This window comes from Meriones unguiculatus, chromosome 19 (assembly GCF_030254825.1).
Source record: "Meriones unguiculatus strain TT.TT164.6M chromosome 19, Bangor_MerUng_6.1, whole genome shotgun sequence".
NCBI lineage: Eukaryota > Metazoa > Chordata > Mammalia > Rodentia > Muridae > Meriones > Meriones unguiculatus.
This window is the reverse complement of record NC_083366.1, coordinates 47348579-47373854: the sequence shown is the minus strand read 5'-3', so window position 1 is coordinate 47373854 and position 25276 is coordinate 47348579. Positions and strand designations below refer to the sequence as shown.

The window sequence follows — 25276 nt, the reverse complement described above, 5'->3', positions numbered from 1 at the left end:
AACCAGTCATCAGGAGGAAGAAGAGATGAAGCCCTGGATTGAGGTGTCTGCAGATTCCTGTGGGGTAAAGACATCCCTCACAGTCAGCTTCAAGGTGCCAACACACCACTCTTGTGAGGCAGGAGAAATACTGACGGAGCACACCCCCTCACCACCCAGACGGGATGCATGAAAGTGGCTCAGATGAACAACATTCACAAAGATGGATTGGAGGGTACCATACCTTCCACTCTGTTCAGTGACACAGGCCAGGAGTTAGGCTTCTATAAAACCCAGGCTGACCGTTAAGGAGATGGACATATTCACCCTGATCTGAACAGTACATAATACATGTAATGAAACACCACATACACCTTCCTAAATATATATATAGTCAATTAAAAAAAATAAGGTCTGGAGAGATGGCTCAGTGGTTAAGAGCACTTCCAGAGGACCCAAGTTCAGATTCTATTACCCAGGTTTGGAGGCTCACAACTGTGTTAACACTTGACCCGAGATGGAATGCCCCCTTTCCTCAATGAGCATACTACACTAATGCACGATACCCACACACAGACACACATGTGTACACATAAATAAAAACAAATCGTTAAAAAGATAATTTTAAGAAAAGAGATGATATCAGAACGTAGTTCAGAATGGACGTAATGGCTATTTGTTACCTTTTGTTCCTGATGTGATTTATTACAAGTTTGTGTATTTTGAGTGTATGGCACTCTGTTAACTACCACTAAAATGGAGACACTTGACTGCAGCATGGCGGCCTCTCATCAGCCACACTGCAACCAGCAGGAGGCAAGAGGCAGAAGGGTCTCTGTTGCTGTGGCCAGATTTCTGCTTTGAGTCTTTGGAGCCCTGGACTTGTCTCTGTAGCAGAGAAAACAGAGGCTTCCCAGGATCTCTGCTCTGCCACCATCTCTCTCTCCTGGTATGGAGTCTCTGAGGCACTATGGGAAAGATACAAATGTCCCCAAGGGAACAGATTCCAGAGGTTTCTTTCTGTTCTTCACAGCATGTTTGGAGAGCATCCACGTGCTGACTTGCTCACAAGCCTCCCCCGTCTTTGGTCCCAAATGTGGAACTCTCACCTTGGCCTATAGCCGCACCAACACCCCCCTGAGGTCAAGTATCTCCTCCCTCCTTATCCACTCATCTGTCTTCTCTGTGTACTCTTTTATCCTCTCCTACCCACCCTCACCAGGCAAGGCTCCATTAGACTTACAGCTCTGGTTGTGCACCCAGCCTTACAGAGGTGAAAGGATTCTGCCCTGGCTCATAGAGAATAAACAGTAGCTGACAGAGTGCTTCCCAAGCCACGCTACTGGAGGAAGTCTGTGAGGTTCTGACACCCGTTTCCCAGGATGTACCGATGGAACAGGGACATGGGACCCAGAGGTCCTGGCTGCACAAGACTTAGTCCACAGGGAGTGTAGGGCTGGCTCAAGGAACCAGAACCCCTCAGTGGCCAAAGGATGAGAAATGCAACAGGGGTGGACACTGTCGTGATGAGAACCCACGAACACAGCTGGCAAAGGAGTTGAACTTTATTTTGTCCTGTCGACCAGATCATGAACTTCTGCTACTTTTGGGCTCTGATGGCAGAGCGGTTAGTCATCTGAGTGAACCAGCAGGAGCTTTTGCTGGGCTAACTCTCCTATGCCTGAAGCCTGATGGAACCCGGGAAACCCTTTTGCTATGCATTCAGGATATAAGTAAAAATAAATAAATAAATAAATAAATAAATAAATAAATAAATAACCTCTTGGGTTTGTACAAGAGAGAAAGTGTGAAATTTGCACCTGGCTTATTTTAATCAATGCAGTGATTCCCTATTCCATCTGTTTTCTTGCAAATAGTGTGATTTTTCTCTACAGTCAAATAAAATTTCATTGTGTATATGTACCATGTCTTTAGCTATTAATATGCAGATGGGTATCAAGATCACTTCATTTCTTTGCATTTGTGAATGGGATGGAAACAAACACGGACGGGCAAGTATATCTTAATAGTCCTTCGGATGCTTTGGTGTGTTCCGGGAATAAAAACAATAAAAACACTGGGTCGTTGGGAATTCTGTTTTCAGTTTTTTGAGAAACTTCCATGCTGATTTCCAGAGAGTCTACATAGGTTCATGCTTGCCCCAACACTGACAAGAAATCTACCACCCCCACTCCCCACCATACCCTGTCCTTGCCAGCGTCTGTTGGTGACTGTTTTCCGGGTCTCAGTATTTCTCGATGAGCCAGGGCAGGAACCCCACATCTGTAAGGTTGGGTGCTCAGCCTCAGCTGCAAGACTGGTGGAACCTTGCTTGGTGAGGATGGGCATGAGGGGATGAAAAGGCACACAAAGACAGAGGAGATTCCAAGAAAGGAGTGGATGTTTCCTCACAGGGGAGTGTTGGTGGCCTATACTCAACACAGTTTTAACTTGCATTTTCCTGATGGTTAAGAATGTTGAACACATTTTTTAAAAAATGTATCGGTCATTTGTGTTTCTTCATTTGAAAACTGTCTATTCAGTCCTGTAGCCTATTTATTGACTAGAAATTTGGTTGTTGTGTGAGGTTGATATATATATATATATATATATATATATATATATATATACATCTATAATATATATATATTATATATATATGTATATATATATATAATATATAGATGTATCTCTCTATATACATATGTAATCTTGAGATAGTCTAGATATTAACTGTTTGTTGGAAGTGCAGTTAGCAAAAAAATTTTCTCCTATTCTGTATAGTCTGAATCTCCACTCTGGTGACTATTTTCTTCCTGTGGAGAAGCTTTTTATTTCCTTTAATCCTATTTGTCAATCCTTGGGGTTATTTCCAGTGTCACAAGTGTCCTTTTCAAGAAACTCATTGTCTGTTCTTCTGTCTTGACGTAGTTATCTCTAGCAGTTTCCATGTTTCAGGCCTTATATTAAGGTTTTTGATCCATTCATGAGACATTCTCTGACACGCAGCCATCTGGTTCTCCTAGTACTATTTAAAGGAGCTATCTGTTTTTGTAATTTGTGTTTTGGGCTGTGGCGGTGGGGTTTGTTTCTGGGTATTCTAACCTAGTCCACTAGTTCAGTCTGCTTTTGTGCCAGTACCATGCTGTCTTTATCGTTGCAGTGTTGGAATACACTTTGCAGTCAGGTGTTGTTCACCTACAGCACTGTTCTTTCTGCTTAGGGCTGCTTCAGCTGTTTTATGACTTTTGTGTTTCCATGTGAACTTTAGGATTTCCATCAAGAACAACATTAGAATTTTGTTGGGGATTGAATTGAACCTGGAGTCCAGTTATTTTTACAATATTAATGTTTGCCATTCCATAAGCATGGAAGACATTTACATCTTCGAATGCCATTTTTAATTTCTTTCTTCAATGTCTCAAAGGCCTCATTTTAGAGGCCATTCATCTTCTTTATTAGGTTCATGTCTAGGTATTTTTGAAACTCTTGTGAACTCATCTTATTTTTCTTAGATAGTTCCATGTTTCTATATAGAAAAGCTATTGGTTTGTATGTTGTTTTTGTTCCTCTTACTTTGCAGAAGTATTTAATCATATCTAAAGAGGCTTTTGGTGGTGTCTTTAGTAGATATTTAGTATATTCATGCCTTCTGCAAACAGGAATATCTTGACCTCTTCCTTATTTATCTGTATTGCCCCTTATTTTGTTACCCTAGCTAAAATTTTAAGTAGTCTATTAACCTTATCTTGTTCCAGATTTTAGAAGAAATGCTATGTTTTTCCTCATTTAGTACAACACTGGTTGTAAGTTTTTCCAAGGTCTTTATCATGTTTCTTCTATTTCTAGTTTCTTCAGGACGTCTATTGATGTTGCACATTTTCAAATTCCTTTTCTGCATCTTTTGAGACAGTTTTCTGATTTATGTCCTAACGCTTATTATATATTACATTTATTGATGTGCATATGTTAAACCAATCTTGCATCCCTGAGATGAAACTAACTTGATTATGACATATTGCCTTTATTGAGTTCTGAATTTAGTTTTTAAGTATTTATTGTGAATTCTCCTCCTCCCCTCCTTTCCTCCCCCCCCCCCTTCCTCCTCCTCCTCCTAGTTTTTTGAGACAGGGTTTCTCTGTGTAGCTTTGTCCTGGACTCGCCTTGTAGACCAGGCTGGCTTTGAACTCACAGAGATCCACCTGACTCTGCCTCCCTGAGTGCTGAGATTGTAGGTGCACAGCACTGTGCCCAGCTGTCTTTCATTTTCTTGATCTGAGGGTTTTCTTTTTCTGCTCTATAAGGATTATCACTCTTGTTTACCTTTTCAAAGACAAACTCTTTGGTTGTATATAATTCTCTTTTAGTCTCCTTTTTAAAAATGTTGCCCTAATCTTTATTTTTCTTGCTATCTGCTGCATACAGATTTGGCTTTCCCCCTAGAACCTTGCAGTCTATTTGATTACTTAGTTGAGGTCTACCTGATTTTAAAAAAAAAAAAAAAATGTAATCACACATAGCTATAAACTTTCCTCACAGAATTGCCTTAGCTGTGTCGCAGAAGTTCTGGTAAATGGTGTTGTTATCTTAATTTGACCTGCGGAATTTTTAAATTTACTCCCTTGCTTCTTCAATGACTCATTGTTCATTCAGAAGTGAATTTCTCATTTTCCTAGTATTTGTGCAGTTTATATTGCTTTTAATTTTTAGTTCTATTCCACTATGTTATAATGAAGTACAAGGGTTTTCAGAAGCTTTTTTGTTTGTTTGTTTTTTTGTTTGTTTGTTAAGGATTATCTTGTGATTTGTAATGTGATTAGTTTTAAAGAAGGTTCTATGGGCAAGTGAGAATAATGTATACATAATATATATTTTATATCTTTCAGATAGATGAGTTTGTTGATACCTGTTATGTTCAGTTGACATCTGATATGTGTGTGTGTTTGCTGTTGTTGTTTTTGTTTTTTGTTTGTTTGCTTGCTTGTTTTTCGAGACAGGGTTTGCTCTGTGTAGCCTTGGCTGTCTGTCCTGGACTTGCTTGTATCTGGTATATTTTAATTGTGGGATTTCTTTGCTTACTCTTAGTTTGAAAAACTTCAAGTTTCATTTCTGTCCCAGTGATTAAAAAGTCCCCCCCAACACACACAAACCACTTAGGGGGGAAAGGAGTTTGTATTTCAGCTTACAATTCTGGGTTACAGTCCATTGTGGGAGAGTCAAGGCAAAAACATCAAACAGCAAGTCAAATCAAAACTACAGTCAAGGGGAGAGAGAAATGAGTGCACACATACTTGGTCGCTTGTGCTCAGCTCATTTCTCTACTCTTAAACAGTTCAGGACCCCCTGCCTAGGGAATGGTGCCACTCACAGTGGGCTGGGTCTTCCCACATCCATTAGCTTATAAAAGATATTTCTCTCCATAGGCTTGCCCAAAAGCTGAGCCAGTATTGATAACCACTCATCCAGGCTCCCTTCCCAGCTGATCCTAGACTTTATTAAGTTATCAGTTAAAGTTAATCATCACAGAGACCTAACTAAAGATGAAGGTTGGGCATGGTGTCACAGTTGTTAATCTCAGCACCTCAGAGGCAGGGGCAGGGGGACCTCTGTGAATTTGAGGCTAACATAATCACATAGAAGTTCTAGGCCAGGAAGGCTTCATAGTGAGAACTTATCTTGGAAAACAAAAGATTAGAGTTGGAATTATTGAAATCTTCCAGTATTATTGTACCTGGACCTGTCTTTCATGCATTTTAGAACTTCTTAAGGAAATTGGGAGCCCCAGTTTTTGTGTGTAAATAGTTGTCCTATTTAGTCCCATGTTTCTATGTATTAAAAAGCTGGGGGGATTTTTGCATGTTGATTTTGTATACTGTCATTTTGCTGAATATCTGACAGTGTTCAGATAGTGTCTTCGTTATTTTCTCCTGAAGAATTGTTCACCTTAGTGCTATATAACGACTTTATTTATCTCTTTTTATTTGAACTCTACTTTATCAGGAATGAAAGGCAGTTCTAACAGTTTGGTTTTAGCTCCTATTAGCTTAGTAGAGTGACTTCCACCCTTTGACTCCTAGTTTGTGAATGTCTTAGGTAGGGTTGCTGTGATAAAGCTTCAAAACCAAGGCAACCTGGGTGAGCTAGGCAGGGCAGTGCTGGAGAACTTGCCCTGGTGGTGAGGGCACAGGAGGACTGGCAGGCTGACCAACTCAGCTATGACCCAGGCCCAGATCCAGGGCTTTGAGTTAGCCCATCTCTACATCTACCCCATTGGTGAATTGCTGTAGTGCATGAAGGGGCTGGTCCTATAGATCCAAAGTTTCAGTATCTCCATGGCACAAGACAACACAGTATATCTAAGAGGAGTCATGGTCAGAACATAGGTCTAGGAAGGAGAGGACAGAACAGAGGAAGCACAGGATGATTAGGTACCTCCCTCAGACACAGCTGAGAAGACTCAGGCCTAAAGTGGCAAAGCTGAGGGGGTAGCTTGCTTTTCTCCCTCCTTCTCATCCTCTCTCTCCCTCCTCCTTCCTCTCACTGTCTTTGTCTGTCCCTGTGTCCCCCCCACTTCTGTGCCTCTGTCTCTGTCTCTCTCTGTTTCTTTCTCTCTCGCGCAGCTGAACACTTTAGAGATCTGATTTCAGGGACACACAGGCAGCCAGGAAGGAAGTAGGCTGCTGACGGCCTCACCAAGAACCCAGCAGATAGAGGAAGTATTTCAAGGGCTGTCAGGATGGCATTAAATATGTTCCACAATCAATCTTCCTAGAAATCCTTTATTTATAAAATATTTTAAAACACACGGTTTGCTTCGTGAAGCAAGTTTACAGCAAAAATCCATGCCATATGCAAACACTGCACACAGGATGGCAGGCACGCTTGCCTGCCAGGCTCAGACATGCTAGAACATCCAAAGTGTAAGCTCTAGGCCGGAGATCTCTGAATCCTTGTCTCCAGCAGTTCTCTCACCGTGGGGTGGGTGCACAGGGCATGGGAGCAGCGGGACGTCCCCATCTTCCTGTGTGAGGTGGGTCCATCTTGGAAGCATGTATCTTCTACTTTAACTTACTCTGGAGGCATGTTCTTTAAAGGGAACACAATGAAGGGAAAGGCAACCTTCCCGGAATTCACGTGATGGTGAGCGGCAGTGAGGAAGAACTGAGTGAATCCCACTTTACAGGGAAGAACCATCTCGCAAAAAGACGTGTGTGCTACAGAGACGCACAGCAGCATAGAAATGTATGAAGCAGTCACGTGATTCAGGGAGATAAATAACAAAAATATCATGACTTTCACCAGTAAAAAACAAAATATTAAGAGTCACCAGCGGGAAGGACAGGACTGAGTGGAGAGGAATGAAGGGACATCTAAACTTTGTTGGGCTTTTTTAAAGTCAAACTATCACTGATGGGAAAGCAAGTTTTTAAAGCAATATTGAAGACTCCTCCTGTGTAGGACATGACATTAGGACTCCCAGAATCCTCTGCTACTGGAGCTCACCCTCACCTCTTCTGCGGGGCAGAGCCTTACTCCTCGCACAGGCCTTAATCATCCACCAAACTCCGCCTGCTGGCATGCCTTGTGTCTGGCACATGGCCACTCAGGCACTGCACTCAGACCACCTACCTCCCAGCTCCAACCCTAGTGGTTTCTATCAGCTTCTCTGTGCAAGACAGCAGAGGGATTTGTGTTTTTTTGTTTTAGACTAGATACTCATTACTGCTCAAGGACCAGAAACAAGCCAGCATCCTGCACCCAGGAAGCTTGTGTGTTTTCTCCCCATGATGCAGTGTTCCTCAACCTACCTCTTCAACAGCATCTCCCAATGACGGCAAACTAAAATTCTAGTACGTGCGTCCCTTTTTGTTTCATGGAAGGATGAAGGGAGCCCTTCCTTTCTGTGTCAGGAGTGTTTAGCTATCAGTCTGGGCTTCGCTTTCCTACACACCCTTCAAGATTGAAGCCACCAGCATGCATGGCTATAAAGTGAGATAGGAGTTGGTGTCCCAAACCATCAAACATTTTCCAGAAAATCCAGCTTCACTGTTAAAGGAGCACAGCATTAAGATTAAAAAAAAAAAAAAAGGAAATCACATAGCCTTTTGGATGAAGGATCTGCTGCTTAGGGGAGAAGAGTCACCCTCATACATAACTAGGCAAACTTTGGTGAAATGACAGATATGGGTGTGGTTAAATAACCCTCAGGAGGACAGCTACAGCATGGGGCCTCCAAGGAAGACACACCCCAATTTCACCTTCAGTCCCTCGGGATAATATACCCCAGAATGTTTTGCATCTATAAGATGTATAAGTGACTTCAGCTCAGGAGATTCAGTGGGCTCCCGGGACGCTTAGCTAATGAGACATCAAAACTGCACCCAGGCACACTGCAGTGGAATGCCACGTGCCACTCAAAAAATGAGGTACGTCTGTATAGTTAGCTTCATAAGAGTTATCACCTCTCTCTCTCTCTCTCTCTCTCTCTCTCTCTCTCTCTCTCTCCTCCCACCCTCAAAAGACAACTTCGTATATATGTATAGAAAACTAAAATGGAGAACTGACTGAACTCTTGGAGCTAATTCTAGGAAGGGAGATTTAAATTTAAAGGGCTCTTCACTTTCCCCCTTCTCTAAATTGCTTACATTTTATGTAATGTGTATTACTTGTCAAAGGCTCCTTTTTTAAACATAAAAAAATAAATGCCACTCCACTGTTTCATTGCTTATGAAATGTATGCTGCTGAATGAAGAAGAAATATTAAAAGTGGCATTTAAAAAAAAAGAGTGCTATGTGTTTGAGAGCAGTTGACTCTTTGTGAGCCTGGAAGAAACAGAAATTACGTTGTGGTAGAAGAAAATTCCTGGAGCATTGCAAAGCCACCTAAACAAAACAGTAACAAGAACACAAGGGGTCAGATTTATGAAGATAAATGGGATTCTTTGGGATTCTGCAAAAGGATGTATTTTTGGAAAAGGCTGTTAATTTTGAGGCTCTGTCAAACTATTATTGGCACAAGGAAGCATCTAATATACAAAATAAGCAGAAACAGCCCATTGAGCGTGCAGCTGTAAGCTGCATGGCTGGTGGCAGGACAGTTCCCAACCTGCGCGAAAGCTCCGCCCTCCAGTGTTGCCATGGAGACTACTGATGGCCAGCAAAACAAACAGGGAAATGGCAGAGTTTTAAAAATCTATCTCTAGTATTCTCTCTCTCTCGCTCTTCCTTCCTTCCTTTCTTTACCAAAAAAAAAAAAAAAAAAAAAAAAAAAGTCAGCAACAATTCTAAAGAATGAGATGCAAAACCAAAAAAGGAGACAAAAAAAAAAAAAGAAGAATTATTTCTAGCCACTGTTAGACGAAAGGACACGTAAAAATGTCCCATTTTATAGTTTCTGAATGCTTTTTGGCTCAAGTATGTGGCAACAGCGTCCACCACCTAGCTTTTAGAGAAGGCCAAGGAGAGAGAGCAAATAGGTCACAGGGTCCCTTGGATAGAGTGCATGATCGGGGCATTATAGGACATTATAGTCTCTTTCCTCGGTGGCATGACCCAGGAGAACTACAGTTCCTCCATCCAAGGATGAATTTCTTCATTGGTGGACAGAGTAGTCTCCAGTTTAGACTTTACTTTCCTGAGAAATAGACCAATAACACTTAAATCTGCCTTCTCCTGTCAGGGATTCATACCGACACAGTTTTTCAGTCTTCAAGCAAACCCCATTGACACCAGCATTTAAGGACATGTAAACACGTCACTGATAATGGTTTCACAGTTAGAAGTCAGGGCACAGTCACCAAAGTACTGGCACCTGTTAAGACGTGGATGGCAGTCACTTTTGTAGGACAAGCTCCTCTGATGAGCAGGTGCAGCTGTTTTCCCTCACAAATCCCTGTTGTCTCCATCAGTGCACCCATCTCTTAGGTCTTCCAAAGAAAAAGGGTGCCAATCGGCTGTCTTGTCAGGGTATTTACAATGAAACAAAATCCTTCCTGCTGCTGGCGTCTCACTCTTGAATGGAAGAATGGCGGAGGGACCGGTGGTAATCTGGAGTACTAATGTGTTCAGGTAAGTCATAGCCCCTCAGGAAATGTCCACTGTTTTGTTGAGCAAAATAATACAGCTGTCTGGCTAGCAGAGGTTCCACCTTTAATAATACATTAAAAAAAATAAAAGACATCACTAGAATATTCTCTTCAATACCACACAATCATGAAATGACCCTCAGACTCTAAGCAAAACCACAAGCAGTATGTGATAATGTAGTAAAGCATTTCACGTTCAGAGCCATTTGAAAAACCAGTTTTGTTTGCCCTTACAATACCTGGAATGGAATGCCCTGGAAATAGAATTCTTGGCTTTATAATGGAAGCTAAACATGGTATTTTCAAGCCAATTGTCTCTTGGAATTTATATTTAACTAAATAACTGGACATTCTCAGGTAAAAGGATCAAATCAAAAGGCTAAGTAAAATCCAGGGTAAGCTAGGCTCATGAGTTTGACACAAAGCGGGGCTCACCCTGAGTGACCAGATGACTATGCAATAGACAAACTTCCAAACCATGAGTAGAAGACAGAGTTGAACAAACACAAAACAGTACTATGGCAAATAGTAGTTCACTGGCTCTGTTGGATCTGGTTCATTTATGAGCATCGATCATACTCCCAATCAAAGCCAGCCTTCACCAAGTCAGGCTGAATGCTCTGTGTCAATCAATCATATATAAATCAAACCTTTTTGTTATTTGATATATAATGACTCTTTAAGCACCCATATTATTAAGCCTTCAACCAGCAAACCAGGAGAGTTCATGGGTGTGCCCATGTATGTTTTCCAAATGATAGCATTTTTAGCCCTTTGACTATAGGATCATTGTCGCTTTTGTGTGTGCATGTGTGCATGTGTGTGTGTGCGTGTGTGTGTGTGTGTGTGTGTGTGTCTCCACTGTACCCAAAATCCTTAAAATCAGATCTATGCAGTAATTTTTTTCACTACTTTTAAAAATATTGCTTGTCGATGCTAGACTCCTCAATCTCATTTGATAATCAACCGCCAGGTAGAACTTAGAAAATGCTCAAGTCCAAGACTGTAGTTTTGTTACTTCTTGGTTTTGCTTTTGCAACCAAGAAAGGAGGCTGGATGATTAACCTCAGTGCCTGCCAACCCTCATCCCTAGCTGGGTGTGGAAGCCAGGGCTTAACAACTGCTGGGCAAGTGCCTGACACTGAGTTATAGGCGCAATCTTCAGTTTTCACCAGGAAATACTATCAGAGCTAAAATCCCATTTGCATTGAGATACTGTGGATAGCCTGGGATGAAACATTTACTTGGTTCTGCATACTTTCTAAGATCTGTAATACAGTAAAATTTGCTAATTAAAAACATCAGGCATTAGGAACGACTTTTTAATTATTGAGCGCTGAATATTTATCTAAATAAACCCATTCCTTTTCTTTGCAAAAAGGTGCTTACTGGCCACGGTTGCACCCATTTTAAACTGGATTAGCTGTGAGGATGGGCCGACCTACCTGGATTCATGGGAAGACTAGATCTCCTCCCAAGACCCCTTGTCCAGCTATTCAATAGTTTACCAAAGTTCAACAATAAAAAGAGGGCATGGGAACTATCTGAAATTATGAGGAACTGCGAGGCAGGATATAGAGCAGGCAGCTTCCTGGGGGGGAATGTTCTACGCTACCAGAGTAGGCAGCTTCTTAAAAGCCACATGAGAAGCAGAGACGTCAGAGTGCGGTACTTGGTACCAACTATTTAAAATTCCTATAAAAGGGAAGATCAAGCTCTGTCTGAAACAATGAGGAGTACAGGGCAAGCAGAACCTTGGGTTCATGGCATCCACCCTGTTGATTCTGCGGTGACAGACTTTGGCTGGAAGTAGGTTGTGGGTCCCTGGGCTGTGTTGCTCACTGGGGCCTGCTTCCTTCTATGCTATTTTAAGGTCTACATTTATTTTCCCAGGTGATTTGACGTTTACTCTTCATTTGCCACTTCTCTAAAAGGGACAGCTCCACGATGTGTGATTGAACGGTGATGTAAGCGGGTACTCACATTAGCCGTGATGAGCTTCCTCTGCCTCTGAGGGTCTGGAAACTCCTCGCCGAAGCACAGAGTCACCTGGAATCTCGGTGCCGGTCGGCCATGGTGAGCAAACACTTGCAGCTCTGAGAACCCACAAGGAAAAGAAAAAAAAAACTGCTCAGACACCTGGTAAAATTGCTGAACAGAAAACAAGAGCCGTATGTAACTCTGCTTTGGGGGAGCCCGGGCTCTGTTTCCCCAAGTCTAGCCCTCAGGGAAGACCCCAGACACAAAACCACAGGTTCGAGTTCACATGTGATTTCCTGGCTTGACAGTGGTTTTACTTCATTATTCTTGAGGAACGTGAGTGGAGTTGAAGAACTCAGCCTTGCAACACTGGACTCCCAGAAATGAGAAAGGAGTGAGGGAGGACAGGAAAGAAGAAGAAAGGAAGCTCTGATGAGGCAAACAAACAGCACCAGCAAAGCAGACGCTTTAACTTAAAGGATTAAAATGTTCTGATGGCCCAGGGTTATTTTTTACATATTGCTGGCTAACCATAGAAGCCACGTGGTGTTTGGGCACCAAGGGCATCTGTCTTCCACACCAGCTGTTGGCGGCTGGGTCCCTCTTGGTCCTAGGTCTAAACCTCCAAACATTAGACCTGAGTAGACTTCAGTCTCACTTTGGGGACAGAATGGTGAAGGGACTGATGAAGCCCTTCCGACAAGGATGTGCATGCCGAGAGACATGAGACAGAGGAGAAGATTGTTGAAAAGAAACCTGTCTGTGGCTGGGGGCGCTGCCACTGGCAGAGCACTTGCCTTATGTCTGCAAGGCCCTGGCTTCCATCCCCAGCCCTGCTAAAAAGGACCACAAGAGAGCCACATGCAATCGCTGGCTTAACTCTGCCTGCTGGTGCTGAGTTCCCAGGTCTTGGCTGCATGAAAGAACTGACATAAAGGAGCGGCCTCTACCTTTATCAGATAGGAAGTCTCAACTGTGCCTAAGGGGACTGTCCCTAGTAGGGTGCAAATCCCGAATGAGTAGACATCAAAGATTTCCACTGCTCTCTGCACCTGAAGAGCTTCTAGAAGCTCGCAGAACTGACTTCCTGCGTGTCTTTCTCCTTAATTCAAACCAAACCCAATGTTTTAGTCACACAGTGTAAAGTGCACAGCGCTGTTGCTGGGAAGGCACCTACACAGGCCAGGTCAGAGTAGAGAGTGAGCACAGGTCTTTGAGACAGTCCACCTCAGCCTGCTGACCTGGAAACACTGGGTGGGGATTCCTAGGGACAGAGGCTACAGGGCCTCTCAGCAGCAGCATGAGCCTCCCTGAGCCTCCGTGGAGCTTGGGGACTCTGGACAGCAAAAACACTGTCCCGCCACTGAAGAAGATAACAAGAGGGACCAGTTCTTGCTTATGGACAACTGATAAGTCCTAGGAAGCAAATTTCCAGCCCAAGGCATCCGTTCTGTCTTGACACTTGCCTCCTGCATGGACCCCCACTGGCACACCAAGACGTAGTGCACCTCACAGCCCTGTCTCTGGCAATTGTCATTGTTCAGCGGAGTTAGTGGGAGCCTTGGGGGGGGAGGGGCACACGAGGACTTCCAGACCCCAGAGCAGATGTAGGATATGAAGACAGCCATCTGCAGAAGTTGTCCTTCTTGGACTACAAACACCAGAACTCACCCCAAAAGAGACAAAAGCTTAGCCTGGCCAAGGCTTAGATCATGCCCAGCAACAAGGGTCTTCGTCAGGCTGTTGCCTTGGAGGCTGAGCTGCATCTCTTTCCCGAGTCCCAGTTCCCAGGAGAGGATATTTGTTTTGGAAAGTGAAAGAGGATTTGGGGGAGCCTGAGCAAGTATTGGTTCCTGGAGCTCAGAAGGCTGCACTGGCGCCGCTTGTACCCGGCACAGTGCTGCTAGGTGTCTTCATTGCCAATGAGTGGAAGGAAGAAGCATGTTGAAGATTCAGCAGTGCTCTTTCTGTACACATACCCAAGGCAGAGTAAGTCAGTTTGGGACAGAGAACTGTACTGCCATGTGGCAGCAGCACCAGTCAGAGCTGCTCCGACAAGGGGGGAATCATCCCAAGTGCCCACCAGTGAATACACAGACAAAGAGTATGCCACGTGACGTAGATAACGCCACGAAATCTTATGAAGCCTTTAAAAAGAAGGAAGACCTGTCCTTTGTAACAACACAGATGAGCCCGGAGACCATCCCGTTAAATGAAGCTAACCATTCAGACACAGACAAAGACTGCATGAGACTCCCGTGTGAACTGTAAAAGAGTTGAACTCATTAAAGTAACACTGAATGGTGTTCGGAAGTAAGGGGGTAGCTAGGAAGCCGGGGGTCAAAGAATTTAAGCTCTCACTAAGACGAGAGGAGTTTGTTGAACACAAGCTCCACCATGGTTTATCGTCATAGCTGCGATCATGGAGCATGTGCTTGAGGGCAGATTTCAAGCACTGTTCTTACCAAACTAAAAAATATAGACATGCAAAATAATACGTGTGCTGGTTCGTGAAATTCGGCCAGAACACAGTGTCCATACATCGCGGTGTACACGGAAGAGAGGGGCAAAGCAAGTTCAGGTTCATGAAAAGAAAAGCACAAGAAAAGCCAGAGGTGTGGTCTGTTTGGAAAGGGTACTGGGAAGAGAGCAAGCTCAGGGTGTGACAGGAGGACTGGCAGCAACCAGAAGAGCAGCCCACTTCCCCAAAGGTATCCTCTGCTAGACAGCTCGGGGAAAGGCTCTGGATGGTATCTGGCAGTGCATGGCTAATGACTTTATGTAAGCCAGCCTGGGCCTAATTTAACTACACAAAATCAGAATTCAGACCAGAAGTACAGTTTCAGGAAAACATGATTAAAATCCTTCATATGCCAGAGATAAGGCCACGCTGTCTCAGACTTTCCCCCTCCCTGAAGCTGCTCCTTACCCTCTCAGCTCTGGTCCCACCTGCAGTGTGGAACTTTTATAAGGGTGACACATCTCATAACCAAGAATGTTAACAATGTGCTTCTACCCTTCTTGATTGTTCTAGGAACCCCCTCATTGCTGAGGCGTCAGCAGATAAACTTGCTCTGAGTGTAGAACCAATACAGTGGAATTTTCCTGGGGGAGGGGCATGTGCTGCTGAAAAACCTGCATTTTAATTCATTAGCGAGATGTGATGGCTACATTATGTAAAAATCTCAAGGCAGGAGGATCTCTAGTTCTAGGCCAACCTGAGCGACACAGATTCTACACCCCTCCCCTCCAAAGAGAAAACAAAAACCAAGACAACAACAGCTTCAACAAAAACCTAGACTGATAATGATTATGATGATTATAAATTAAGATATCAATCTGCACCATAGTCTATCCTGGCCAGTTCATATGGACCCTCTTTCTGGCCCTCTGCTAATAGGGGGAGCATACAGCAGACAAAGCTAAGACATAAACCAGGCAGAAACTCTATTCCTGGGTGAGCTCGCTGATCTCAGGAGAAAGACTCTGCCTGGGTTAGGCACACTATTGTTTGAGATGTCCTTGGCCAGCACCCATCGCCATCTTCATTCTAACTGATTGTGAGGTGTCTTACCTGATAGAAACTGCTGTGTGTCAAAGAGCTTGCAGGTCTGGTCTCTTTCTAGTTTGTTGGGCCGATCACTGCATAGCGCCAGCGGCCCATCCCAGTAGATTCTGCTCTGGCAAAGTCTTTTGGCATAAAGCCCATCTGGAGCCATCCAGAGGACCAGTCCCCTCTCCAGGTGGCTCAGTAACTTCTCGATGTTCTTCCTCTGCCCATTGTCCTCTGGGTAGGGGAACAGGACCTGGTCCAGATTGCTGACATCATAGGTATGTCCATGGGAGATCCGGCAGCCTTCGGGGCTGGACGTGGTCAGCTCCTTCACTGGGATGTCCCGGTAATACAGGCAGATATGTAGCCGGCAGTCTGTGAACAAAACTGTGCAGTCAGTGCTGACGGACCTGGGACAGGTGCCAAGATGCGCAGAGGCCCAAAGACTCAGTGACTAGACTACAGCAAGGGGAACACTTGTGTCAAGATGCTCCATGATCAAGTGGGAAGTCCTAGGGCCGAGGGAGTCTGAGAGATGTTAGCTGCCCTTATTCCCTGCAAATTGCTGGACCATGAGCACATTCAATACAAGCTCATGGAAAGAAACTTATTTCTGTAGCGCGGCCATTTTCAAATGCCAATGTGGCCATTTACTCATCCTGGGGAGAGTATTTATTTCTTGGATTTTCAGCCAAATTTTACTAGAAAGTACCTCTGTTATGAAGGGTTTTTTGTTGTTGTAGTTGTTCATTTGTTTTTGTTTTTGTTTTTTGGATAATGATGTTACCAGAAATGACATTTTTGTCTAAAATATGAAGTAATACCACTGAATGGAAATTTATCTTCCAGCAACTGAATTCTAATTTCTATTAAAAAAGAAAAAAAAAGTACAGAGACATCTCAGAAGAAAAGCAAATGTGTTGACAGCTCTGGAACTTCCCCAAAGTGTCACCATAATGTGATTTAAGTAAAAACAAAACAAAACAACAAAGCTCCCATAGATATACTGGAGGCAAACACTAAGATAACAGTTTCTGGGTTATGGAAAATGATACTTTTACTTTCTTATTTTCAGGTCAGTTTTCTTTTGGTGAGCGAAGGAACTGATCAGAAAATGTTCTAAAAGCCAATAGCTAATATAAAACTTCCCGAAATCCCTCTAAACTTTGTGTTCAATTCTGAAAAAGACCCAACAACTATGTTTTCAACAGCTTTAAGACAGGAACTTATTGAAAAATGGTTGTATTGCTTTCAGAAACCGCTTTAAAATACCACCCACAGTCTGAAAGGGCAAGCTGGGTATGCAAAGGGCTCCCCAAGCACAGACAAATACCCATGGTGGTGGTTCTTTCCAATGCCTGGAAAGAATAGCTTTCTGAAAAGCACGCTCAAGGTTCATCATTAATTATGCAAACCCCCGAGAAAGAAACCCACAAAAGCCTCAGTTCTTCAAGGGCAGGTTCTGACAGCCCACATCATGGTGTCTTTCTTCCATTTCTGCTGCTATAAACAGCGAGTCAAGTGGTCACCACACAGTGGGGGCGTTGCCCATCTGAGGTGGCTGGTAGGGCAGGGCTCATTTCATTTAATGTCACCAGAATTACGAGATGGCAGGGATATAAATAAACATTGATTTCCTATGCTTCGGGCACCCACACACATCTTGAGAGTTCCAAGAGAGGGTCTGAAGTTTTCTAGAGTCAGTGACAAGCCCTGATGGTCAGAAGTGTGCCTCTGCTGCTCTTGAGTGGCTCACAAAGTCTCTCTAACCATCAGAACTGGAAGGAACTGGACATTAAAACTTCCTCCTCCCTCAAGAACAAGGGAAGTATCCAAAAAAACTGTCAAAATGTAGTTGGTGCTTTCAATTGCAGACTTTTAAGGCAGCCACGGGCATGACGAGAATTCTAATGTGCAAGCTATTCATTTTTAGTATGCATTCAAATTTCATTTGAAAGCATCCAAAATGTATCTAATGACTAAATGGACACAGGATGCATGGTTCAAGTGTGTGGGGGCTTCCTTAAAACTGGCCGGCATCTCCAGGTGCAAGCTTCGTTAGTAAGAGAACTTTAAAATCAGATCAAACCCATACATGCTCATCAATTCTATCAACGTTGCAAGAGTGACAGAGCTATATAATCCTTTGGAAGCATAAGAACTTCTTGGAGGCCAGGGTCCAGAACCAGTGTTCCCTGGAAGCAGTTCAGCACCTGTTTGTGGTTAACCCTGAATGGACAAACAGCGTTTGGAACTGAAAAGCCATTTGTGCCTATGAAGCCTTTCTGCACTGTGAGGATGTTGGCTGGAGGAGGAGCCTGGTTACACATTCCTGGAAAGCTGGGCAGGTAATGACGTAGAGGTTAAAGACTTCCTCCAAATAGTGTTCGGCTAGCTGCTACGGCTGTGGAGATTTCTAATAGATTTCTTTATCCACTGTGATGTCCACATAGTCTGGGCCATGCTTACTCCAGACCCACTGCCTGCAAGGTGAGAGCCTAAACCCTGACCTCACCTACCCAGAGGAGGGATGCCACCTCCCTCAGAGCCTTAAAGGAAGTGCCGCACTCACCTGACAGTGCCAAGGCTTCAGCAGACCTTATGCTTGGCTCAATGGGGATTCCAGGAGCCTGGGACTCAGGTGGGGCACAAGCATAAAAGGTTCCTGTCACCTGGCAACCTGCATTTGCAAATAAAAAACCAGACAACGTCTAAGCAGAGAGTCTGGGTGCAGGGAGGCTCTTGAGTTGGGAGAAGCCATGCCTTATCACCTTCCAACCCCAGCTTGACAGGCTATCAACAACCACTGACTGCAGTATGATTATAAGGCAAAGGCCAAAAACCAATGAGAGAAAATTCAGGGTAATGAAGGAAGGAGTCACATCACAGCTCTGAAGGGAAACGTGGAGCTCTCTCCAGAACTCATCGACAGGGGAGCTGAGACCCAGAAGGAGGGGAATTTGCATCGCCCCACTCGGCAAGTTCCCGGAAGGGCCAGAGTTCAAATTTATATGATGCTGGTTTTAAAAAAAAAAATGAATTAATTATTGAACCCTCACTTATTCTGCTTGCTGTTTGTAATATTGGGGGAAACTGAACCATGTTCCCTTGCAGCAGAGAAGTTATGTTACACTAAACCAAGGTTGATCTAAGCATGGATGGAATGCGGGTGCTGAGGGGAGATGAAACTGTGACAAGGAAATTATTTCCAGAACAATATAAAAGGCCTCTTCATGTGGTGACCCATGTCAAGACTCCTACTTAAATAATGAACTTGAAAGTCCTAAAAGCCTGTTTAATGCCCAGCCCGGGGGCACGGGCGTGTAATCACATCTACTCAGGAGTTCAAGGCAGGAGGGTCACACTGCAAGTCAGCCTGGGTAATTTAGCAAGACTCTATCTTAAAATAAACAGTCAAAAAAAATAAAAAATAAAAAACAAAACAAGACTTGGGGTGTAGCTCAGTGCACTTGCCTAAATAAATACGAAATGACCAAAGCTCCACTGAATGTAATGTGAAAATTTCTGTGTCTGGTTAATTGGTGTTTCTTCTGTGAGAGCTCACTGAGGGCCCTGTAGTTCGTTTGGAGCCTGACACTCTAAAATATTTGTAGAGATATTTTGTGGATTACTTTTGCTTCCTTAGTACCAAGAACAGCGACAAATGACTCATCACTGTTCAAGGGGCATGACTAGCAATGATTTCTGTAAGTCCCTGCACAGATGGGATGGGCACAGATGTCCTATGGTTCCTTTGCAGAAGAGTAGAACGAAACAGACTAGGGAAAGAGTATGGCTGTCCATCAGTGATATCCATCAGTAGGGAGATGGACAAAATCTAACCCTCTGTCCTACACCATCTGCATGGGATGTCTGTCTGGCGTCTTCATGGAAGGGGAAAGCCCTGTGGTGCTGCCCAGGAGGGCCACGCAGGGTTGCCCACACCCTGAGCCCAGGTTGTTCTTCGGTCTGCTTCCCTGGCACACTCCTTACCATTTTCACAAGATGGGCCTTGCCAGTGGTGGCTTCGGGGGCCAAACGTCACAGGACATTGATATGGGATTTCTGGGTGTGACTGGTCAGGGGCATAATCCCGCCAGCTCCTGTCATGGGGTGGCATCATGTAGTTATGAACCTGCTGGCAGAGCACAGGGATTGCTAAGAGGAAAACATCAGTGGGGGGTGGGGGTGCAGACCGGGGTCCTTTCACAGCATCCAAACTCCTCAGGGAACCCCTTCTTTTTTGGCCAGAAGCCGAGTCACTTTGCCCAATAAGTGGTAAGAACTGTCTATCACACTAGGTAGAAAAAAAGGCATAGAGGGTCTAAACTCACAATGGGGGCATTGTGTAAAGCCACAATTTTTGTAAAGTTTCATCATAAGGCTGAGCCTGGCACCAAAAATACTGCAGTGAAATCTGCCCCTTTTAAGCCACCAAAGTGAATGAAACAGTACCGTGATTCACATCGGGGAAGACTAACCAAGTCAGCTGCCCTGTGGTTTCACATGATAGAGTACTACTTCCAAAATTTTTGGCTTCCACAAAAGGTCTGGTTCCCAGAAGATCTGACCATCAGAAGAAGTGTGACCTCCCCAGGTGGGACACCTACCTCCCCAACTTAAGCCTGGCATCAGGGACAGTGACACCTTGTTGAAACTGAAACATCCTTCTATGCCCAGGAGTCTGTTCAGCATTTGTACTAGCCATAACAAATAGTAAGGCGGTCGTGAGGTCTTTATTTGTGGGGACCCCCTGTGTGGGGCCCGCTCAAAGTTGTAGCCTAGCCTTCCACAAGATCAAGAGTCTGCTACATACCTGGGCTGGCAGAGAGCTGTAATGTGTTGTCATGGGGTAGGGGTGGGCCATGGCCATCTGTGTGTCTTCCAAAGTGAGCTGCTTTGCTCCTGAGAGTTTGAGGAAAAAAAAAAAAAAGAAACATTGCAGAGTAAAACAAAGAACCGACTTAACTGATCAGCTAATCTCATAAAAGTACCTGAGCACTTGATTCTTAGAATGCGTAGCCACATTAATTAACCTATCATGTGTTTGTTTCTTAAATAATTCTCCAGGGGTTTATTTGTCCATGTCCAATCATTTAAGATGATTAAATAAGCTCTGACTGGGGTGTGAGGACCAGAGAAGGAAACGCCACACAGGGCTCTTCGATCCACCAAGTGGTTTCTGGCAGTGAGGTGGTGCCTAGCTGAAGCACCCAGCAGGACTAGAACAAAATGCAGATTCCCGGGCTCCAGACACACTAGTTAGAATGTTGAAAAGAGGAAACTCAAGATCTTAATTTTCCTAAGTACCCCAGCAGGTCATGTTATACTAGGAACTCCGGTATTTTTATCACAATAGATCCGTGTAATTATGGGGTTGGTGGTGTGTGTTTTCTCCTCTGGGGGGAAAAAATGCTTCATTACTAGAGGACATTAGTCAAGCAAAGCTTTAAGGGATCTTTCAGTTTTTGTTTGGAAATTTGGTCCATATCCTGATTGAAGGGACTAACTGGAAACAGTGCTTTCACGTGCACACCCACACACCCGTGGGGTTTAAAGACTGAGAGGCAAGCCTATATGGGCAAAGAGAATGCTGGGCTTAACCATGGGGCAGAAGGTAGCCGTCTACAAGGCAGCAGGAGCAGAAAGTGACCACCGGGAGGAATGAAGGCTCCGTGGATGTCACCTTGCCTCTATCCCGTGACCCATGTCGAGGAAATCCCCTACCTTTTTTGGCTCCCTCAGGAACAATCCTGTACACCTTGTAGGGGTCAGAGATATCCAGCTGGCTCCTCTCTACCAGTTCTTCAAAGTCATTGCTCTTGTTCAGAGCACATCGTAGCCTCGTCTTCCAAGTAGGAGGATCTGGCTTGTCGATACCTTCTCGGAACTTTCCTTTAAAGAGTGCCCAGGCCTGAGAATGAATGCAAGGAAAAGTCAGGCTCGGCTCTTCAAAAGGAATCTGTGGACTGTCTTTCAGAAAGGAAGGTTGGTGTTTCAGTTCTACTGCTGCCCAAAACGTGGGACACGGACGGTCGTGGGGGCCCTCTAAGGAAAGGACCTCTCACCCAGGACCCATTGGTGAGATAGGGAATGCTATACACGCCCAGTGCCTCAATCGAGTGTGGACAAGACTAGGGACAGAGCTGTGGAAGGGGCAGGCCCCAGGGAGGACATCTACAGAAGTCACAGAGGTACTTGGAACAAATTCCCGCAGGAAGTCCCCTTCCCATGCTCTGCTGGCAGGTGGAGGCTGGGGGCTTCACAGTTCAGTGAGCCTGCTCTCTGGAGACATCAGCCCTGAGGGACTCACACGGGCTGGGGGCCTCCCAGAGAAAGACTTGAAATAATCAAAGCCACCCAAAGAAACAGAAACAGAAATGGAAGCTTCCAGAACTGGAACCAGACAGCAGAGGAGCCCAAACAAGCAAACAAAACCCAGAGAGAGAGAGAGAGAGAGAGAGAGAGAGAGAGAGAGAGAGAGAGAGAGAGAGAGAGAAACTCAGAAAAGTAGCAAAACGGAGACAGGGAAGCAGAGAGTGGTCCTAGCAGTCAGTGGTGGCAATGGCGGGAAGTAGCCTAATGGGCGATGCAACAGGAGCCCCAGCCTCAGGGCACCTCTGAGCCCCCAGGGATGCTCCTGAAGCTGAAAGTACTTTCCTCCTCACAAACTTAAGTGTTAGGATCTGGTTTCCTGTTTGTATAACCCCGGAGAGCTTGCAACCTCCTTCCCTTCTCCCCGGACTTCTGCCAAGCTAGCCACTCCAGCCTCTGCCTGGTGGGGTTCACCAAACCTCGAGGGGGGGGGGAGGCTTGCTCTGAAGCCACAGCGCATGCAGAGCTGTCAGGCTCTGCTCCCTTCCCCCCTACTCTCCCCGACCCTGAGATCCCCCGACTGACGGCTGCTGACCTTGAAGAGGGCGGCGTCCTCTTCACGGTTGTAGTCCTGCTTGCCCGCGTGCTTCCACGGGATGCGGAAGACGCTCTTCTCCTCGTTCTCCCACACGAGGCCGGGGTACTTGCCGCTGTCGATCTGGTCTATCAGCCACTGGCGGAGTTTCCCGTTGCCGCAGCTCACCGCGCTCATGCCGAACTCTGCGCCCCGGGTGCCCGCGTCCAGGTTCATGCTGCGTGCCGACCTCCCGCGTTCGCGCCGCTGCGGGGAGACAAACTTCCCTGCAGCCGCCTTCGCCTCGTTCGCGAGGCTCCCCGTCCCAAGCTCTCGGCAGTGACCGCGAGGCCCCGGGGTATCTGAGGCCGCGAGGTGCCCGCGCGCAGTGCCAGTGTCACCGGAGTCACCCAAGAGAGGGTCCTTGGGCGAAGTGGTGGGGAGCACCCCTGGGCGAGCGCCATCCTCGGGGGTCCATCCTCTCGCCCCATCTCGCCCTCACCGTCCAGGATTTCAACGCCCTCCATCGCGAGCTCCGGGGACGCACAACTATCCGCAGACCCCAAGTCTGGCACCGTCGCGGGCTCCAAGCTGCTTTCACCCCACTTTGCCCTCACTCTGTTTCTACCCTCGCCCCCTTCCTGGGTTCAGGCTACCCTGGAGGCCCCGGGCTGGAAGGACCTCGCACGTGGACTAGCCCTCGTCCAGGTCTCGTGGCCAGGCCTTGCAGGTGTGCAGTACCTCGCTCCCCCCCCCCCCACCCCGCACCTTGCCTTTCCTCTTCGACACCCTCACTTTGCCCCCCGGAATAATGCCAGGCCTACCCAGAGACCGTTCCCGTGGGGCCCTGGGAGCAACAAGTGGAAGCCCGGGTGAGGGGCGAGCAGCGCGGCCAAGAAGCGGCAGATCGCAGCCTGCAGAGGGTCAGCGTGACCCCGGGCGGGAGGGAGGAGGTCAGGGGATGCTGCGCACAGCCACGCCAGCTCCTCTGCGCGGGAAGCGGAGGGAGGCGTGGGGGGGAAGGGGCTCCGAGCGCCGCAAGTTCGGAGCGCCGCAAGTTCGGAGCGCCTAGCTCTCGCCTAGGAATCCCGCGCTGCAGCCCCCGAGGAGTTTGGTCCCTTCTGAACCGGGGCCGGGAAAGGGGTTTCTCATCGGAGCAGACAAGGTCAGGGGTGGTCCCTCTACGGACCAGCTGCCGCCCGTGCGTGTCCCACTGATGACACGACAGTCCCGTTAGCTCGTCCCGCCCAGCCCGTGGGGATGTCCTGGAACGGCCGCCCGAGCAGCTTCACACAGAACACGCAGTGCACGCGTCCTGGGTCAGCTCGGATGAGGGGAGCCGGGCGCGGGTGGGAGCTCTCCGGCCGAGCAGCCTCGGGGGTTCGGGCTCAGAGATGGAAGCCGGGCTTCTCGTTCCCGCCCCGTCCTCTACCACCAGCCTCGCACTCCTCCTTCTGCCGGACTCCAGGCCTTACCTCACCCGCACTTTGAGCTGAGGGCAGCAAAGGGTCCCAAGTTCAAGTGGTGAAACTCAAAAGTGAGGTGAGAAAGAGGAACTTTATAGAGCCGGAGGCGGGGCGCGGCAATGGGCGTGGCGTGGCGGCTCCGCCTTCGAGGGCGTGTTTCTCCTCGGCTAGGACCGCCCCTCCATTCCTGCCCCGGGCCAGGCCAGGCTAAGGTATCCTGCTGGGACAGGAGCTTTGGATTGGAGCCCATAGGGTCAGGGGCTGTCTCCCTGCGGACGATCCTTAACTTTCTCCAGTCCCTCCAGTGGAAGGGTCTGTGGACTCTGACGCACTCGGAAATCCTCAGTCCAGTGAGACAGTCACTATGGCTCGTTCCTGTGGAGGACAAGGCACGCCAAGGGGATCTGGGCTCCATCCTAGAAGTTGCAAGGAGGCTAACTAGTAACCCCTCAAAACTACTGTCGTGGCCAGGTTGGGAAGTGGTGGGGGCTCTGGAGCCCGAGGAACCTGGTCCTCACAGCACGTGAAAGAAGAGACAGACTGAGAAATGCTGAGCATCCTTGGCATGGGCAAAGGTTGTCTCTCTGCAGTGTTTAAAGAACATCACGCTTTTAAAAAGAAAATAAGAAGGCAAGTTTATAAAGCGTAGTCCAGATACTGTGTTTGAAACGCTTATACACTTTGAGTGTGTGAAACCGATGAATTGAGATGACTCAGACAATGCACAGCCCCCAAAGTTTCAATTATGGCAACATAAAAGAGACGGGGGATCCCTAAGCGTTCAGGTAGTTAGCACTTCCGGATGTCAATTCACCTTAAAATGATAGTTTTAACCTCAGCCTCGTGGAAGGCATTTACCGGTGGGGTACGAATGCCCCTAGTAGAAATGAAGGCTCAGTCGACTGAGGGTTTTACTTTATTTCCTGTGTTGTCCTCTGACCCTCCGATTTAACTCCCTGAGCGTTCACCACGGACTTTCTCCAGCCCACCTTGGATGCCGGGAGCGCATATGTTTACTTCATATTTTCAGATAAACAAACAGTCAGATCACCACTTTCTATATGATTTTAAATCACCGCCACCACAGATCAACTTGGAACGTTTGTAAAGCTCTTTCATTTCACTTGTTTCTCGGCTTTTCTTTTCGTCCTCTACCGTGGGTCTTAGACTTTAGGAAACAGCTGATTTCAGCCACTGCAAGGCAGGCACAGAGATGCCCACAGCTATGCTTTTTCCTTACACCAACAGGCTTTCTGAGAAATTAACAGGATGCCCTGTCGGTATTTCACCCCAATAAGTTTTCCATTGTCAGAGCCCGAGCAGT

The 25276-nt window shown here is 46.2% G+C and overlaps 1 protein-coding gene across 3 annotated transcripts; it reads right to left on the bottom strand.

Annotated features, from left to right (window-relative positions):
- Positions 1–6744: 6744 nt before the first annotated feature.
- Irf4 (interferon regulatory factor 4) lies at positions 6745–24069 on the bottom strand. 3 transcript variants are annotated; one of them, XM_021652935.2, is made up of 9 exons: positions 23962–24069; positions 22508–22753; positions 21325–21511; positions 20414–20502; positions 19591–19735; positions 18170–18277; positions 15619–15972; positions 12048–12160; positions 6745–10126 (listed from the first exon to the last, which is right to left on the bottom strand). In XM_021652935.2, exons 2-9 carry the CDS (start codon positions 22721–22723, stop codon positions 9986–9988), a joined length of 1353 nt encoding a protein of 450 aa, XP_021508610.1. In that variant the 5' UTR covers positions 22724–22753; positions 23962–24069; the 3' UTR covers positions 6745–9985. The 3 variants fall into 3 exon arrangements, with proteins under 3 accessions (XP_021508610.1, XP_021508611.1, XP_060228401.1); XM_021652936.2 differs by having other exon boundaries at positions 19591–19732; XM_060372418.1 differs by lacking the exon at positions 18170–18277.
- Positions 24070–25276: the final 1207 nt, after the last annotated feature.